The following is a 17,892-nucleotide window of genomic DNA, read 5'->3' on the forward strand; positions in this document are numbered from 1 at the left end:
ACGAATAATCTTACGGGTTATCGATTCGGCAGATGGTACACTACCGCACAAAAGTATTCGGACTCTCGTTTGTCTTTGACGAAATACGTTTTAAGTACAAAATTATGGATAAATCGAACTGTAATGATCTTATCTCTTGTAATCGCCTTAACTACGTACAGCAGAATATAATCCTAATTCCAGTAATAATAGAACAAGTTTTCAAATTCTCTTAATCTTAAGACAGAGTAAGAAGAAGGGTCTACTAAATAGAAACATTTCCTATATTGATATTATCAGTGATACTTAAATACCAATATATGTAATAAATGGTAAAATATATTATTGTCGTTTCGTTTAGTAGGTAATTTAGATTTATAGCCTGATAATCGTACAAGGAGGCAGTATATTTTATCTACTTCTGTTATTTTTGTTATTAATTTGTACGTTTTAATGAAATTTACACATTGTTGCTACAGATCGACCAAACTATCCGGATATTTATAAACGGTACATAGCGCGTGTAAACTGTGAAATATCTTTGTCGTTAGGTACATCAGAGTTAGGAATATCCGGGAAGGCATCTTAAATTTGCTAAAATTTGGCTGCGGTTTTTCCACTTCATTTGCATAATATCCACTTGCTATCGAAAGCACGGTCATTTTTCAAACGACGCTCGATACGATGTACGTTCGCTTCTCGTCATGAAACAGGATTCAACCGCAATGCCGATGTTTCCTGGTGTTCTGCTTCTGTACGGTTTTAACGCGTTTCCTGTATAACAAGGAAAATAAAAATTTCGTTACTGCGAACAGAACGTACGTTACGTACCACGTACATTATTAGTCGATAGACCGGCTTTTTGCACACGTATTTACTAGAAATTAATGAACGTAATCTTATCATTAAGTGTCATTTCCAACGACGATAAAGTTCATTCTGTCTCGTATAGATTATATAAACGATGGCACGACACGAGTTCTCGTAAACCAAACTGTTATATTAATGCAAATTATGAAATTTATGACGAACCGCGGATATTTAGCGTTATTTAATAAATAATATTTTGATTTCGGTTGTTGAGAACGTTCACCGTGATTAATTGGTTTAAACGAAAAATAACATGCATCGGCTGTCGCGACTCCGTTACCGTACGATACGATACAAAGTATACAAAGTATATTCGATTATTTGCATAATCGAGTAACGGCTCGAAGTGAATACGATTAATATTTATCATCACGCGTGTAATGCATTTATGCTCGATTCGTGTCGTTAGGTAAGGTCGTGTACGAGTGGGAATTTAAATCGTATTGCTAGCAGTCGAATAAAACGTGTCGATAGAAGCTTTCGATCCTAAAATCACGCGATATATAAAGTTTATTATACACGATTGAAGAATACGTACGAAGATACGTACATAGGAAAATCGAGTTCGATATTTGTCGAAATGTTTCTTTATCATCTACGTTGAAAACAATTATTAATTACAAAAATCACCTAATACCCATATTTGATAAAACAAGACGTCTAATGAAATTACGATACCTATTTTAAGCAGTTGATTCACGTTGCTTGATTCGTAAGAACCGATATTTTTGTCTGTTAGTTTGTGTCTCTATGTAAATTCGTAAAATTAATCACAGTAAGTGCGTCGGTGAAATTCGTCCGATATCCAATCCGTCGATAAGTAGGGTGCACGGCTTGGTGTCGAGAAATGTCGGCAGATGGCGACTAAGGAACAGGTGCACTCGACCAATCGGCGTGCGCGTAGTCCCCCTTGTCCATCTACCGATTGGCGCTCTGGCGGTGTCACGAACAGCGATCTCAATATGGCTTCCGCCACTGCCAGCAAACGACAGTACCTCCGAAGGTGACATAGAAACATGGTGGAATATTTAAGGGTGCGCGAATCGTCGCGCGTGTGAAAATCGCTGGCGTGTCCTTGTCGTAACTCGCATCATCAGAGTTAATTCGTGCGTCGAGGAAATAGCGTGTATGTTCAAAAAACAAAACATTACCGGAGGAACGAGAGAGAAGGAGAGACACACTGTGTTCTGTCTCGATAGAGTGAGACGAACTGCACGCACGGGCCTCTGGTTGGAGAAAGATAGAGTGACAGTGTGATACATCGGTTCGTTACGCTAGAGGTTTCTGACACGAATGTGTATCGGTTGAAAAAGCACGGAATTCCGCGAGCTCGGTCGTGCTCGAGACGCGGTTTGACGCGGTGACGCGAATGTTGTAATCGAGGAAAAAAAGGGAATATCAAATCTTTGAGAGCGCGGTGCACTCGACACATACGTCGAAAGCGTGGCTCTGCCGGTGTATGTTACGTCCCGTACACGCCGTATCGTCCCGTCTCCGTGTGTACGTGCGATCTTTCGGTGTTGAACGTTGAAAGAAGATAGACAGACGGGTGGACGAGCGTGGAAGAATGAGAAAAAGAGTGGAGAGGCACAGGGTGTACATCGACGGGCAGCACGACGACGTAACAGAGAGAAGAAGAGGCAAAAGAGCGAGCGAGTGAGCCAGGCGACGTTGCCAGAGTTTTCCTTCTCGCGTTCCCTACCGTACAGCACGTCCCTTCGTGTGCTACGAGGAAGACCGAAACGGAGAATAATGTGACAAGGAGCGAGAGAAAAGTAGTGCGAGGAGCTAGCGCAGAGACACGAGTGCGACAGAGACAAGGGGGGAGGGTATTACACCGAGTAGCGTGAGTCGCGCGAAAACGATCTAGGGAATTTTTACGTTCGATCGTCGGATTTGTCGATTTCGCACCCAAGTTCCGTTCGTCGCCTCTGGACGCGATTCGTGAATACCACGAGACGACTCCCAATGACGTACACACGAAACACGTGACACGCCGAGTTAGGCCGATCGACAAGCCATGAAGAAGCCACGGTAAGTTTATATAGTACTACAACCATCGTTCGCTACTTTGTATTTTGCGTTTTACTGCTCTTATCGCACACGATGACGATTTCGATCTCAAAATGAAAGAATTATTTCATTTCGGCAATGATATGTATATACATTTCCCAAACGAAGCAATGGTCGAAGGAAAACACGAAAAAGATTGGCTCAACAATATCCTATTATCCTAATAAGATATTCTGTACGTTATGGGAAGTGGCGCGTTTAACGTAGCAGCTCGCGGTAAATAGGGGTTAGCTTGGCGCTGTGCTAGGTGTCAGCGAATTTTCCGGCTGTCGGGGGATTTAGATTCGTGACTACGTCATTGTATGCAGGAGCAGGTATATTCGCATCGCGGTGGTAAAATGACGCGATTATGGGGGATGAGTCAGAAGATTGACGTCTTGTTTATCGATCTTGACACGGTTAGATGCTCGTTGATCGCATCGATATTACTACGGTAACGCGTTTAGAAACGAACGCCGATCTTTTTGTCGAAATGTGTGTCCAACATAATTATTTTTCTCTACGCGCATCATTGTCTTCGGGCTTCTCGCTGTGAAACGAGAGGGCCTGTTCGTTGCCGATTAATTCATGGACGATTTCATCTTCCGACGACGGCCTCTATTTTTAGCGGAGCATCTACGAGTCCTACTTAATTATCTCTCGGCTATTGCTGAGAGTCGCGTGGGGGTCGCTAGATACGCATTTCCCTGCAATCCGTGTTCTTTCACCGATACTTCCTCCATTTTGTTTACCCAAGCTTCCCCAAATATTTTTTCCGATCTTTGCCGATCTTTGCCGATCTTTGCCGATCTTTGACGATCGTTCGACGATTGACACGAGCCGAATCGATGATTAAACGATTAAATGGCGTTAGGAATACATAGTATCGAAGTAAAGCTGAGGTAAACTTTTATAAACATTCCTTTATTAGTAATTAACAGATATACTACAGATTTTCATGCGTTTGTAGAAAATATAGCAGCTCGACAAAGTGCAACGGAATACACAAAGATATATGAATTATTCAAAGCATGGTACTCGTTACAATATTTAGCGAACGAAGCGAATCTCAACTTAGATCGCATTTATAAATCTACATAAATTTCCAGGAACATTCGCAATCTAACGATTGATTCTAGTTGATTCGGTTCAGTCGACGATCACAACTACGCTATAAACATCTCGAGTAGTATCGGGAATTGTATCGACGCGGCAAGTAACGAAAGAAGGAAGACGAGAGGAAAGACATGCGTGCTTCTCTCTGAGAGTATGTGTGGTGCTTTGTGGCGCGAAGCATCGACCATCGGAGAGGAGTATCGCGTGTGGAATTCGAGCGACGAAGTGGAGAAACGACGAGAACGTTCCAAGTCTCGCCGCTTCTTCGTCGCCGACAATCCGACTGATTGTGAGTTGCGCATGTGGATAGATCGTGTAGGATACGAGAGAATATTTAATCGTAGAGAAAGAATCGTTGCATCGTTTTGCCAATTTTCCGATTTGAAAAAACGGTTCTTGTGATTTTGAACCTAGACTCTTGTGTTGTTATTGTAAAACCGACATTGTTGTAATCAACGATGTAATCACCTTTGTTTGTTCGTGGTAGGCATGAAACGGTATAGGCATTCTTTTGTCTTACAGACGTATATTAGTTTCGGAATGTTTGTAACGTTGGTCAAGAAAGATTCCGTCTTTGTAATTTTAGGCGTGTTTTCTTAACAGATTTTCCTTCTCGTAAAAAGATTTAAGGGAGCGATTATAAACCCCAGTCATTGTTTGCATCTAAAACTGTACCCATGACGCATCAATAATCTCCTGTTCTATGGTTTCTAATAAATTGCTGAGTTTCTTGACAATATTCGGTTTTATTTATATACGATAGGGTTCTTATCTGTTAAGCCGAGAAGAACAATTCTCAATATTTAAGATTAACTAGGATTACTATCTACGGTGCGCGCAATTAGGTGATTCAAACTACAATTTCCTTATAATCTGACAATTTAAACAATGACGTTAAAATCGTATCTTTGTGAACATACTTAAAGAAATAGCTTAAATGGAAGCTTAACGTGTGTAAACACGTGTGGGATTAATCTGAATCGAATGTCGAGAATCGGATTTGTTCGCAAGGTATTTTGCAGATTTTACATTCTACAAATCAATCGAAAGAATTTATACTTGTTTAATTTGGAATCTAGTATTTGAGAGGTACATAAATTTTAGCTTTTAGATTTAAATATTGTTATTTCTGTATTCAGACGTAGGATCGTATTAGCTGTTATTTTATTCTTTGGATAAATTTATCACACTGTTCTGAGCTGAAAAACTTTAATTGCACTTTCTTACGTGGACTAGGAATAAAAGTAAAATCATCTTAAACCCATCGATTAAATCTATCGTTTGTATCTAGAACTATCTTCTAGTTACTATTTATTGTAAGTTATTGTAACTAGCGCATTTGCATATGGGTGGCGAGCACGAACTCACATTGTCATTTTCAACAAATATCGTACGGATATACAAGAAATAAAATATTCGTGATGAACGTTTTGCTTCAATTCACAATGGTAGCGAACGTGTCGATGGAAAATTTCTTTAATCAACGGAATACTATAACGAGTACTTCGAATATTTTCTACCTGCCTACATACCGCGTACATTTTGTACATTTTTACATGAAATTTCTCATAACTACATAAATGTCCGCAAATAATCAATGTATATTAATTAGAATCGTTAAACGTCGAAACCGTATGTCGCGTTAATCTCGTTGGATTTCGCGTTAATCTCGTTGGATTTTGCGTTTTCACCGATCATCCAACGATTCGAAATCAATTATTGCTTATTAGCGTCAACGAGGTGGTACGCGAGTCGCTTTGCCAGTGGCAGGTTTTTGTAGCACAGCAACAGATTCTGACGCGTTCCCGTTTTCCCAGCTGACACTTGTCTCGACACTGGATCCCAGTGCAAGTTACTTTGTTTGGACGCGAGTTTGTGCGATGAGAAATTTCAATCGCCATGCACCACCGAGTGTGTGTTCGTTTCTTTTGATATTGAATCTCGTAACCTGTCCGATCTGTTTCGTTCATTTTTATTCCTTCCTTATAACCAAATTTATATCTAGTCGATCCAATGTGGCTGTGCGACAAAAACTAGGAATAAGAGAATTACTTGGCGTCGACGGTTTTAATTTCAATGAACAGAAACGCTTTCGTGTCTTTCTAAAACTCGAGCAATTTCCTAACCACACGTTGAACGATATGACGAATTGTGTGTTAACAAAGAAATGTGATTAACGCGACGCTAGCTCTACGGGAATGTTAATTATTAGTAATTTTTAGTTAATTATTAGTTAATTATTAGTGTACGTAGTACACATGTTTACTCTTCAAATATTCCAAACTATCGTGACTTTTCTTACAAGCAACTCAAATTTAAACAAAACTGCAGCAATGAGAAGGTAGCTTCGATATTTAAATCGTGTTTAATGGAAGAGAGAAAAGATACAACTTTCGTATAAAGTTTATTATTACGAATATCAGCTGACTACAAATTTATAACACGTCTGAAAAACTGATCGCAGTTTGGCCGATTCTCTATTGATTTTTGGACGATTTACCTAACTTACTGAAAAACGTATCTACTTCTTCGTTACAGTATATCTCTCGTACGAAAGTCACACTCGATATCAGCCAGCTTGTCGGAACGTCGAACAAAAAGTTGATCGCGAATCGGAACGATACGACGCGCGAGTAATTTCAAAACGCGCGCGTCACGGTTTCGCGCGCAAGCGCGTTCACTAGCTCGTACCTACAGCAGAGCGTGTTCAGGATCCGATCTAAAACTTGCACATACCTTTAGAACACTTGAAGTATGCCAGCGAATGCCTAGCGAGCCGACGTAGGGGACATAAAGTATGCAGAAAACGAGCACCGTTCTACGCTTGATTTTATTGCTTATTCACCCCGTATAGCCACGATGCCTGCCCTCTCGTACGTGTTTGGAGTCGATCTTCTCCTATTGGTGTACAGAAGTACGAGGGTGAGAGAGGAAAAACGCTCGATGGCCATAAAGTCCCGCGAACCATTATCGCAAATTTAGCCGCTATCGACTCGCGAAGATCTAATTCAATCTCGCGGAATCATCTCGTACTTCTTCCAGTTTCTCTTTCGCGTCTAATTTCACGGCTCGTCGTCTTCGTGGTCGCGCCTGCTCGTACCGCGCGATTAAATCGCGATCGCTCGATCCACGGTATCGTTAACGTCACAAAGATCCGCAGGGTGTAAACTATTACCGCGAGGGATGGCGTCCGACGTGTGATTTCGCGCGTATGGCATCCATTTTCATGGGTTGCCAACTCGATAATGTCACCAGTTTCCGATTAATCCCTTCATGCATACATTTTTCCACGATTTATTAATCCCCTTTTAAAAATAATTTCCTTTATACTACACTCTTTTATAATGAAAAATAGCTACCAGTGTAAATGGACGTGCAACATCAGGTTGTTGAAGAAGGAAAATTTGTAACGAAAGTTAAGAAACATTTATCTGGAGTTACACTTTGTACCAGCTACGATCTCACGAGTTCCTTCTCGAAAAGTTTATCCTCCTTTTCGCCAATGAATTCCTTCAAGTGGTAAACGAGATGCTGTGTCAGCGCAACGTTACTTCTTAATGGATTGATCTCGTTATTGATCGTATTCTACCTATCTCGTCGTCTCTGATCCACCCTAAATAACGGTAAATACCGCGTCTATTTTCCTTTTCATTGCGTGTTTCGTAGTTTTTCGAGTCCGTGAAACCGTTCGAACGTTGATAAAAATCACGATCCCCGTTACCAGCAATAACAGCGCGCTGGCGATGAACAATTATCGGGATATACTTGTTTCGCTCGTTTGTCGTTACGTTCGCGGAAGCTCTGCGCCACTGGGGACAAACGTGGACCCGAGAGAATCGTTCTTTATGCTATCCTGCGGTGTCGCGTACGGGTTTATAGTTAGAAAAGAAGCCAGGTGATGCATTGGAGGTAAACGAAAGCGTGCAATCAAAGAGAGACAGAGAGAGAGAGAGAGAGAGAGAGTAAGAGGAAGAATCAGTTCGGAGGGCACGCATTCGCAGCGTTGCCAACCGATCGCGTTCGTATGCGTGCGTGTACACACGCGTGCGAGCGCAGCCGTGTTTCCGCGCGATTTGTAATGCAGTGTAACGTGTTCAGTCGCTCAGCACGGCCGCATTACCTGCCTTTGTATTTGCAAACACGGTGTCGGACATAAACGTCGTTGGTCGATGTGCATAGGGATCGAAACGCACGATGATCGCGTAAAATCGATCGAGAATACGTTCATCGACCTGCGTTACACGCGATTTTATTTCTTACCTTTTCTTCGTTTTCATCGAGAAATGAAAGAATAGACGGGACACCGGTTGAGCAGGTCAACCAGCAGCTGGCTGATATCCTCGTATATCTCAACTAATAATTATTACAGTCGGTAGACTGTCGTGGCGTTTTATCGAATTCCGGAGGAACAAGCGATACCAGCGACTTTATCGCGTTGGCCGAGGATCGTAAACAGGAGCGTAAACGCCGGTGAAATTGTCAAAGCGTGATTATACGTAGCTCGGCCACGATCGAGTAGAAAGTTATATCTATAGAGCGAGGGTAATGGTGGAAATCGGCAGGTCGCGATGAAATCGACGTTTATCGCCTTTATTAAATTAGCTATTTAACAGGGTTAATCGAGCTGGCTAATTAACATACAACAATATCGATAATAAACCTGTTAGAAGAGAAGTTGGGAATTCTGAGTCGATGCCCGCGACACAGCCAACGCGTATACCGTATTTTCTTTGTAGAAAAATTTACGGTGTAAAACCCTGGCCTGGCGCGCTCGCGTCGCCTGTACCTTCCAACGAAAAGACTCGCGGGCAATTCGCAAAACGCTTCTATCGAATAAACGCTACTCAATTTCGAAGGGAATTGCAGATTCTTGGAACAGGCGTTTGCAAGTTTCCGATCTGTGTAATATCCACGTAATTAGGGCTACTCGAACATTGTGGATGTCAGCGTTATTATTAGCGAGTACAATGGGAGGAAACGCTTAGAGTACCGTTAATAATTGATCATTTTCAAGTAGAACGGGGTCTTTTGTTTGTCGATCCGAAGCATTGTACCCGAGACACTGATTCACTGGGATAAAATCCGTCTTATTCGACGCGGTTGTACGCACGTTGCTCGCTGTGTTCGTTCCTCTGTCCGCTTCGGTATATCTTCACGCGTGACACACGCGCACAATGTTCGTGTAACAACGATAGAGCTCTCTCGTACGGTCGTCAGACGATCTCCTTCCACCTCGATTTCCTATGTTCTACGACCTTCTCGATCTCCTCCTCTCCATAGTCGACGATAAAGGCTGTGGCTGACAAGACATTCTGATAAACGGAACCTCGTTCATCCGCCTCGTCGTTGCCCTCGTCGTTTGCAATTTCGGAAACTGAAAGCTACCGGTTGCCTATTCTGCTTAGATACACCTCCAGGGGTATTACCATCACTCGAATGACAATCGGATTACGCATCGAGGAGAACGAATCGATCCGACGAACCTTGGTTCGTTGTCCTTTGCTCGACGATTTGTCCATTGTAGTTTTTCGGTCGATCAACCTTTGATTAGTTTTACACGACTATTGTCTGTTCGGACCAAACGAGAAACACAAAGGAACGATATGTACACGTTTTCAAAATAAAATTCCCCATTTAGAATTGCTACGGTACGAAAAGAATACGGTAATTTCCATTGCACAGTTTCTCTACAATTATAGAAAACTAGCTGTATAAGTTTGCCAATGCATTCGAATGCTTGTAGACACCTTTTATAGGTGTATCACGTGTATTATACGAAACATATCGAAATTTCATTAGCGCCGTTACGAGACTCGACGATTACGATTATATCGGTAAACTTTGAAATCGGAAAACGTACGTAGAAATTATTACTAGTATCAATATATTACTGTAACTCTTACAAATGGCTGTTTTAATCAGATATAGATCTTGATTTAGATTTCGATTCGATTTAGATCGCACAAATACGCGATATTCCGATCTATGAACTACGTTGACTATTATATTTCGTATGAAATCAGCGGTCATCTTGATACTTACGAATGTGAGTGTACGTATCTAAAAACTAACAAAATAGTACACCTACTTGTACACTGTTAAAATACAAAAGAAAAAAAAGAAGCAAGACCAGTTTGAGAGTCGGAGAGTCGCATAGATGTTTCTCTTAGTTTCCACGTTTAAGGATGAAATGTTGGAGGAATCGCGTGAAAAATTGCTAAAAATCTTCGAGAACGTGATCGGGTAATCCACGATGTGATTCGCGAGCAAGATGCTAGGTATGGTGGTGGGTAAGATACGAGGTGGCTGGTATTATTCATGGATATTTCCCGAGGAAACGGAGCAATTCCGTTACCATTCCAGTAAACAAAGACCGTGAAAGGTTTACGATGCTTGTACTCGTGCACGATGAATCTATAATGGAACGGCGGCCAAAGTGGACGATTTTTCCCTCTTTCGCGCGTGGGAGAGAGTAAACGTAAGGGGAAGAGCAGCGATGGAAAGAGCAACGGGAGGAAGATAGACGTAGAAGATGAAAGGTTGAAGACGCGCCGGTTGTACCCTATATCGATTTCACCGAGTATTACACACCATACCGATTATATTTTATTTAGTCGAACCAGTCGCCGAACGACTATAGTCTCTCCATACCGTCCAAGGGAATACTTTTTATTTTCTCTCGTGTTTTTACTTCTCCAGTGTCCCTTTGTTCCTCGGACTACTCGATACCGCAAGACACTTTCCACTTTATTATTATTGTACATCGATGCGTAGGATCGTTGCTCGGAATTTCGACGAGAACCCTGTTAAACGCGTTTCTCCATCTCTGTAATGAATGTATCAACGAGCTCCCCATTGAGAACGATTCAAGAGCCCGCAGGAGGTGTCGTGATTTCAGCTTTTCCTTTACGATCGCGAGAATGGTGTACACGTAGGTCGTGTTTCGCGTGGGTAGAAATGGGGTGAAAAACGCCTCTTAAATCTGACTGTGATAAACGGAAACATAGGGTTTTGCGGCGTAAGTTGGTCGTTTTGCACGGCCAAGTTGCGAACATCGTAGCCCGTACCCTTTTCCCCCTCTTCTTATTTCCATTCTTCTCGAGCGAGACGAACACACTGAGAAACAGGTAGCCGCTATCGAGCGTAGGTGGCTCGTTACACGTGGGCAGATCTTGGACCAGAGTCGATTCCAGTAGTCCCCGATACATTTGATCCCAGTAGAACGAAGCGTTGTGAATGGGCAGAAGAACAAGCGTAACCTTTAAGTCAAACGTAGTTGAAACGGTTCCAAGGCTGGTAGAATAGGTTGCAGCAGGGTGGTCTATCGTTGGTTGGACGTTTTCGAGAGCGCCACCGAAATCATCCTGCTCTCTATGGCTACGGCTTGCGTGAAATCGATATTACTCCATTTCATCGGCGAAACCCCTTGTTCTCTGATAGAGCCTGCTTCTCTCTCTCCCTCTCTACTGGCTTTTTGCGAGCTACACTTCAGCGCCTGATCGTAATTATCGTCCCTTGTCATTATCGATCGAGCTACTAATTAATGTGGTTTAAATTTGTCGACGCCTATCGCGAGAAATAACGATGCACTGCCCGATTGACGGCTTCGAAACGCGTTTGTCACTGGGATTTTGATCCAACCGATACGGATACCGGTAATTATTTCGTCGAATGGACTGGTGGTTGGTCGGTAGTGTCGTGACCGATAGAAATGGAACGTTTACCCATTGGAAATACAAAGTGGACGACGCGTTCGTCTGAACTACTCGTCGTTCGTTTCGCGCTATCGTCGAGGACCATATCCTTGTTCGCCGATCGTTAGTCAGGGTTAAGCTGCCGGGGTCTTTCGCGATTTCTAAGGTTTCTCTTCGGAGACATCTTATCCCAGTTCATTTACCTTGTGACCAGAAGTACCGTTGGTCGAGGCTGGGGAGCGACTGGAGGAAGGGTATAATCGAGAATCGCGAAGGACGCCTCGGGAAGCGGGATTAGAATCTCACCACCCTATTCCAGAGCGACGAAGTTGGATAGGAAAGGGGGTAGAGAAACTCGACGTCCGTTCGAGAACGTCGCCGACGAGGGAGACCGACCGTGCCCGCTGCACGCCTGAAATATTTTCATAGCAATCTTCTCCGTCGATTAACCTCCGTCTGTGGCGTTGCTAGCTCGAAATCGTTTATTTATTAAACCTAACTGCTGGTTTACCATATTTCCAAGTAGTTACCATCCGACATGGTTTGAGTTTTTACGTCTTCTTGTCTCTCCCTTCTTTTTTTAAATTATTCATAATTAAAAATATACGAAGAGGAAGTAGCTACTGCAAGATAGGGTTATTTAAGTCGATAAGATGTTGGAGACAAGCTAAGTAATTTGCCTTGTAATTCGATTATTATCGATTTTTAAGCGACTACGTTTCAAGACAGAAGACCGACTCGTTGCTGGCGCAGTGATAAGCAACGAGATACACTGTGTACAGTTCGATGGCCATAGTTTTATCCGGAGATATAACTTCTACGTACTTATCAAGAGCAAAGAAATTCAAGTAAGAAAGAAGTTCTCTGTCGTAGTTGCCATAAGTAATTCAGTTAGCGTATCTATATCGTTTCATGCCTGAACGACGTTTGTTCTTCGTTTTATCAACTCTTACGTACATAATACGTGCTCGTTGTCTCAAATCCTACACAGGGTTGATCGAATCGCTGTCCCGTTAATGCGTTTTCTTCCAAAGTACACGATACCTTCTCGTTCTTTCGTTGCTATAATAAGTACGAAGGACTAATGACTGATAGTAATACACAACAAGTTTGATTATCCCGTGCAAAATTCAAGATTGAATTTTAAAATATTCAAACGATTTAAATAACATGTTAGTTCGTCGAATAGGTTTAAACTTACAAATAAAAGTTGGATCAATTTTCAATCGAGCGCCTTTGAAACTAAAAACTCGGATAATTGTTTGACATGATCGCCTGTCGATTCCTTTGACCGGCTCGACGAGGTTCTAGGGGGACTATGGTTCGCGATAAAGCTAGGAGAGACGCTCTTCAACGAGATTTTCCTTTTCCCCCATCCCGTCGGATTTTTCTCTCCGACTTTGGAAAGAGGCCTGCGATGTGACAAGTCTCGTTATCCTTTTGTACCGTAGCCGTTTCGTGCGATGCGATGCATAATGTTTTAATTGGATCGGCTGTTTAATTCGAACTACGATTGATACTTAGGGGATGGTTCAGCTGACGCGACGTGTTCGCCGCGTTCTATCAGCGTGTGTCCCGTTCGAAGGATACGAAAAAGAGGCGATGGAAAAAGAGAAATGGTAAAAAAAAAGAAGGGGAAACGTGCTCGTATCGCTTTTCCATTCGCGGATGCTTATTTTTCGCGTGTCACGCGCGTGTCCCTGTGCCAGGACAGATGGACGCGAAAAAGGGAGACGAGGAAATGTTTATCGAATCATGTTTTCCCTTTGTCTCGATAACAGCGTCGTTCATGCGACGATCAAACGTATTTGCTTTGCCGCGAACGATCGTTGCTGCGTTTTAAAAAAGAATATAGATTTCCGTGAAAGTTGAATTTTCATCGTTGAAAATTTGCTGGTCCGACGTCTTATTTTGTAATTGTAAATTGCTTTGCTTCGTTTCCTTCGACGATATTTATGTTAACGGAGATCGCGAGAAAATTCCGATCGAAAACGATGTATCGTATCGCGACTGAATCTTTTTTCCCGATTATCGCCGATTGGATTTATACGAGAGACTTGGCAGTGTCGATCGTTCGCACACCGTCAGTACGACTCCTCCGATACATCGTATTAACCCTACACTGTGTATTTTCAGTCGTCTCCGATTCGATTGTATTTTTTTAACGTTAAGAAACATCACAGTCTGGAAAGAAATACGGAAAAATTCCGATTGTTACGAGCGAACTTCCTCTTTAACGTTACGATAAACATCCCCTTTAAACGTTACAAACGCTTTTTATTTGCTAAAATAAGAGCATCATGGAGATATTAAATAGAATTGAAATACAAAGCATGAAACGTAGAGATTCGTATTTTACCTTTTGTATCTTCCTTTTTTATTCGCGTATCTTGTTGTACCTATATACCTATTATTTATTACGTTTATCGAAATCGAACTACAATTACTCTCATTAAACCGTTCGACGTATCAATGGATGAAATTGTTGAATGGTCGCAGGAACTGCCGTTTGTATTTACGATACGTTTATTCTATTTAATCACCTCATTCAGATATCGAAGCGAATACCATCAATTGTCGAACGGATGCGCTCGATGGGAGTGAGAAAATTTTTGTTGCTTCCGCGATCGAGCAAAATCCTCGATGATCTCGTTCGGCTCTTCTTGCTTTTGCCTTGTTAATCGGGATCGATTATCGTGATCGTCGGGTAAAGGCTTACGATTTTCATTTTTATACTTACACCGCGTTTTTGCGCTCGTCGGGCATCTTCTACGAGGTAAACATGGACCGTGCTTCAACAAGGACTGATTTCCGATTATCCGTGGAACATTGTTGCTCTCCGTGGCGAGCAAAGTCATCGACTTAATCGCTCGTTTCGATCCTGCAATCTTTGCGCGGTAGCTGCAGAACAGCAGCGGTACTTTTCCCAGGAAATTGATCGCGAGTCGTTCCGCAGCTGCCGTCGATGCTCGTAAACGAGCGGTTTGCTTTGCTCGCCGGGCTAATTCGATCGTTGGCAATTTACATGGTGTTGGAGGTTGGAGACGCGCTGGCATCTTCTACGGAGATGGCGCCGCTCGATTTCCTCGTAAGTGAAAATTAACCGCAAGAGCGTCGAATTTTAAGCATCCCGAGGTTGTAATTCCCTCTGTCACGCGATCCGTGCAGACCTATGTGTATCATAGTGGTAGAAGTCGAAGGTCACTGTGTTTCGGTTCCGCGTGTCTTACGTTTTCGTATACGCCGAACGACCGTAATTATCGTTTACCTGTACTTACCGGCTGTACGTAATTGCCGTTCGCCCGCGTACGGAACAATTATTTTATGATGTCGTAATTAAATACTTATCCGTGCAACAGAATCCGCTCGCGTGTGCGCGTTCGATGGATAGGATAAGTCGTTGCCTGCTGCAGGCGCCCGTCAACTCTCGTGCGCTAGCGTTCGAACGTGTTCGGCAACTTGTATATCCTTTGCCAGAATGTTAATGGAAGATCGCACGAGAATAATACGATAAATTCATTTTCGTCGATTCTACGTCTTTCCTGTTGCTCGGTGACTAAAATGCAGCGTCTTAACGCGTAATAGCTGATAAACGTTATAATCTAATAGCCTTGGTTTATTTTAATTAACAAGAGCCTACGTAACTAACGTTATCGACATTTTTTAAACGCGCAAGAGGATGATAAACGTACGCGATCGATACAATACATCTCAGGAGATACTTTAGATCTACGGTAATTGTATAGAAAATGTAACAAGTCATGCGTATAATTACTAATTTGTCATTTATTTCTACGCTTTGGCAAACTTCGCATATCTGCTGCTATCTGTACGTTACCGATCAAAGTGTTCTCTCTGAACGGTAGTGTACACACGTAGAAGCGTAGAACGTAGCGACATGTCGGAGAATATAATTAGAAGATTAACGGGTATAATTACAGTTGTGCCACGACTCGCTTGAAACCAAGAGCCGACTTTTTCCCTTCTCCGTGTAAGAGAGAAGAGACGCGCGTTCGCTGGAAACTTGTCAGCTCGTATACGCTACGAGATAGTCGAAAACGTGTAACTGGCAGTATAGTATAATACTTACATATAGGAGGCAGAGAGCGAGTACGAGAAAGAGAGAAAGAGAGGAAAAAAGCGCGGCAAAGATCGGCGCAAAATCACGGTGTACGCATGCGTCTCTACGTAATTTCGCATCGGCGGGGAAGAACGCCAAAAGGCAATTGTATGAACTCGTTCTGCTTGCACTTGGCGATATTACGTTACAAGACAGGCGGACAGGAGGCCAAAAGGACGGGATAGCGAGCGAGGAGGTGGGACGAAGGGACGTGGAAAGTAAGAAGCAACCCAAAATGAAGGGAAGGTTAACGTCCGGCCGTTGCGTTGGTCCATTGAAAGCAGCGAGATCGTATCGCGGCGAAATTTTTAGGAAGGGCTGGCCGGTACACCGGCCCCCGATGCTGTTCGTTTTAGCTTTCGCGATGATTCACGGAGACTGACCGGCTTGTTGGTTGTTGGCCGGCTGCATCGGGACCAGGTAGAAAAGCTGTCGTCTAGTTGAACGATGTCTTTCATAGCCGGCTCAGTTGGTCGAAATTGGGTGGTCCCTCTTCAAGATCCTGACTCTCGATCCTACGTTTCGTCGTCGCGCATCGCGTACTCGAGATCCGTTAATTGGTTCGCGCGCTCTCGTGTCGAAAAGAATTTTCCAGCTCCAGCGACGGTCCGTTTAATAAACGCCTCGTTATTCAGAGATTTACCTGTTTCGATCTTTTCGCTTTGCGCTCAGGTAACGCTCGTGGCCATTGAACGCCCAGAAAGGGTAGCGACTCGAGCGACCTTCGTTTTTATAATGTTGGCAAACATCTGGTATAATCGTTGGTAGCACGCGGTCGAATATTTGCTCGGCAATCGATACACTACACTCGACCTTTCCATTCGTTACCACACGAGCGTAGCCGAGAGGTTGTGACTAAACCGAGGGAAGAAAAGAGCAGGTTTACGCTGTGGGACCTCGAGTTCCACCGCGATAGAATCGTCGTTTTCGTTCACGAATTTTTCCTCTCATCTTTTCGTTCTGGTCGCGTTGTTCGCCACCGTTTATTCGATATTTCCCGCCGTTAGGGAATTTTGCCAACGATCCCCGTTCCACGTCCGTAACTATTCGATTCGTGGTCGTGAACGGCGAACGATATAGCCTCGTAGAGGCAGTCTAACGGGAATAAGGAAACGCCTAGGATGGCGGAATAGCAATCGAAAGGGAAACAGAAGAGAAGACGTAGGCGGAAATGGAGCGTTCTACAGGCGCAACAGTTTGGCCGTACGAAACTTATCGCGGCTACTTGAGTTTTCTCGATCGACTCGAGGTAGGAGAAGATACGGGTTGAGTAAAAACGAGTAGTAAAACGGTTTAGGACCTATCCTAGCGTTGGTTGACCGTATAGGGAACGCACGCCGCGAAAAATACACGATGCTCGCGCCGACCGATCGCCCACATGGAAACCTGTTTCCTCCTCGGTATTAACGATACTTTCAACGAGACACTCAATCCGAACGGTTAATAGCGGTTGCCTTAATTGCCTTCGACCGAGCAATTAGATAATTCTTTATCTCTGTTTAATAGGAGTCGCGATCTCCTCGTTCCGAAGATTGTAAAATTTTCTCTTTTCCTCTTCCCTTCCTCGTCTTGCTAAATTTTAGCAACTTACAGATGCCTAAATTTTCACCATCGTTTTCGTCCAACGCCTGTTATACGCGTTCCTGTCGAACCCTCGAGCCGAAGTTGCACGAGCCTTCTCGATCGACGTTACGTTGCGTGGCCTGCGTTGTAGAAATACGCTCACACACGAGTGCATTTAGGCGTTGTGTAGGTGTGTTTCTACAATGCGGCCACTCAACGTAGCGTCGGTCCAACGCTGGTATTACCCGGCCCTGACTCAACTTTCGACTTGTAAACCCTCTTACACCCTGTTGTTCTCTTTAACTGCAAAGTACTAGGGTCGCTCTTCGACGATCAGAAAGAGACTGTCTCGACCGGTCAGGCTATATTTCTTTGTTGAAAACGGTCGTTCCGTTTCGTAAATTAAGTTTTCAAGAAGCCAATCGCAGCCAAGGGTCATATTTATCCGGATTTTTCTACCGAGATTAGTCATGACTTCGACGGATTATCTCTGTTAGC

At 43.2% G+C, this 17,892-nt stretch overlaps 1 protein-coding gene across 5 annotated transcripts in view; it reads left to right on the plus strand.

Annotated features, from left to right (window-relative positions):
* LOC132907675 (AF4/FMR2 family member lilli-like) overlaps nt 1-17,892 on the plus strand; it is a 162,615-nt gene that overhangs the window by 24,561 nt on the left and 120,162 nt on the right. The window contains exon 1 of one of the 5 annotated variants that reach the window (XM_060960992.1): nt 1,800-2,883. The exons of the other annotated variants lie outside the window; for them this stretch is intronic. Within the exon in view, the coding sequence (XP_060816975.1) occupies nt 2,870-2,883 (14 nt within the window). The 5' untranslated portion in view covers nt 1,800-2,869. Of the gene's footprint in view, nt 1-1,799; nt 2,884-17,892 lie in introns of those variants that run through there. 5 annotated transcript variants of the gene reach the window in all.

Source organism: Bombus pascuorum, chromosome 6 (assembly GCF_905332965.1).
Source record: "Bombus pascuorum chromosome 6, iyBomPasc1.1, whole genome shotgun sequence".
Lineage (NCBI taxonomy): Eukaryota > Metazoa > Arthropoda > Insecta > Hymenoptera > Apidae > Bombus > Bombus pascuorum.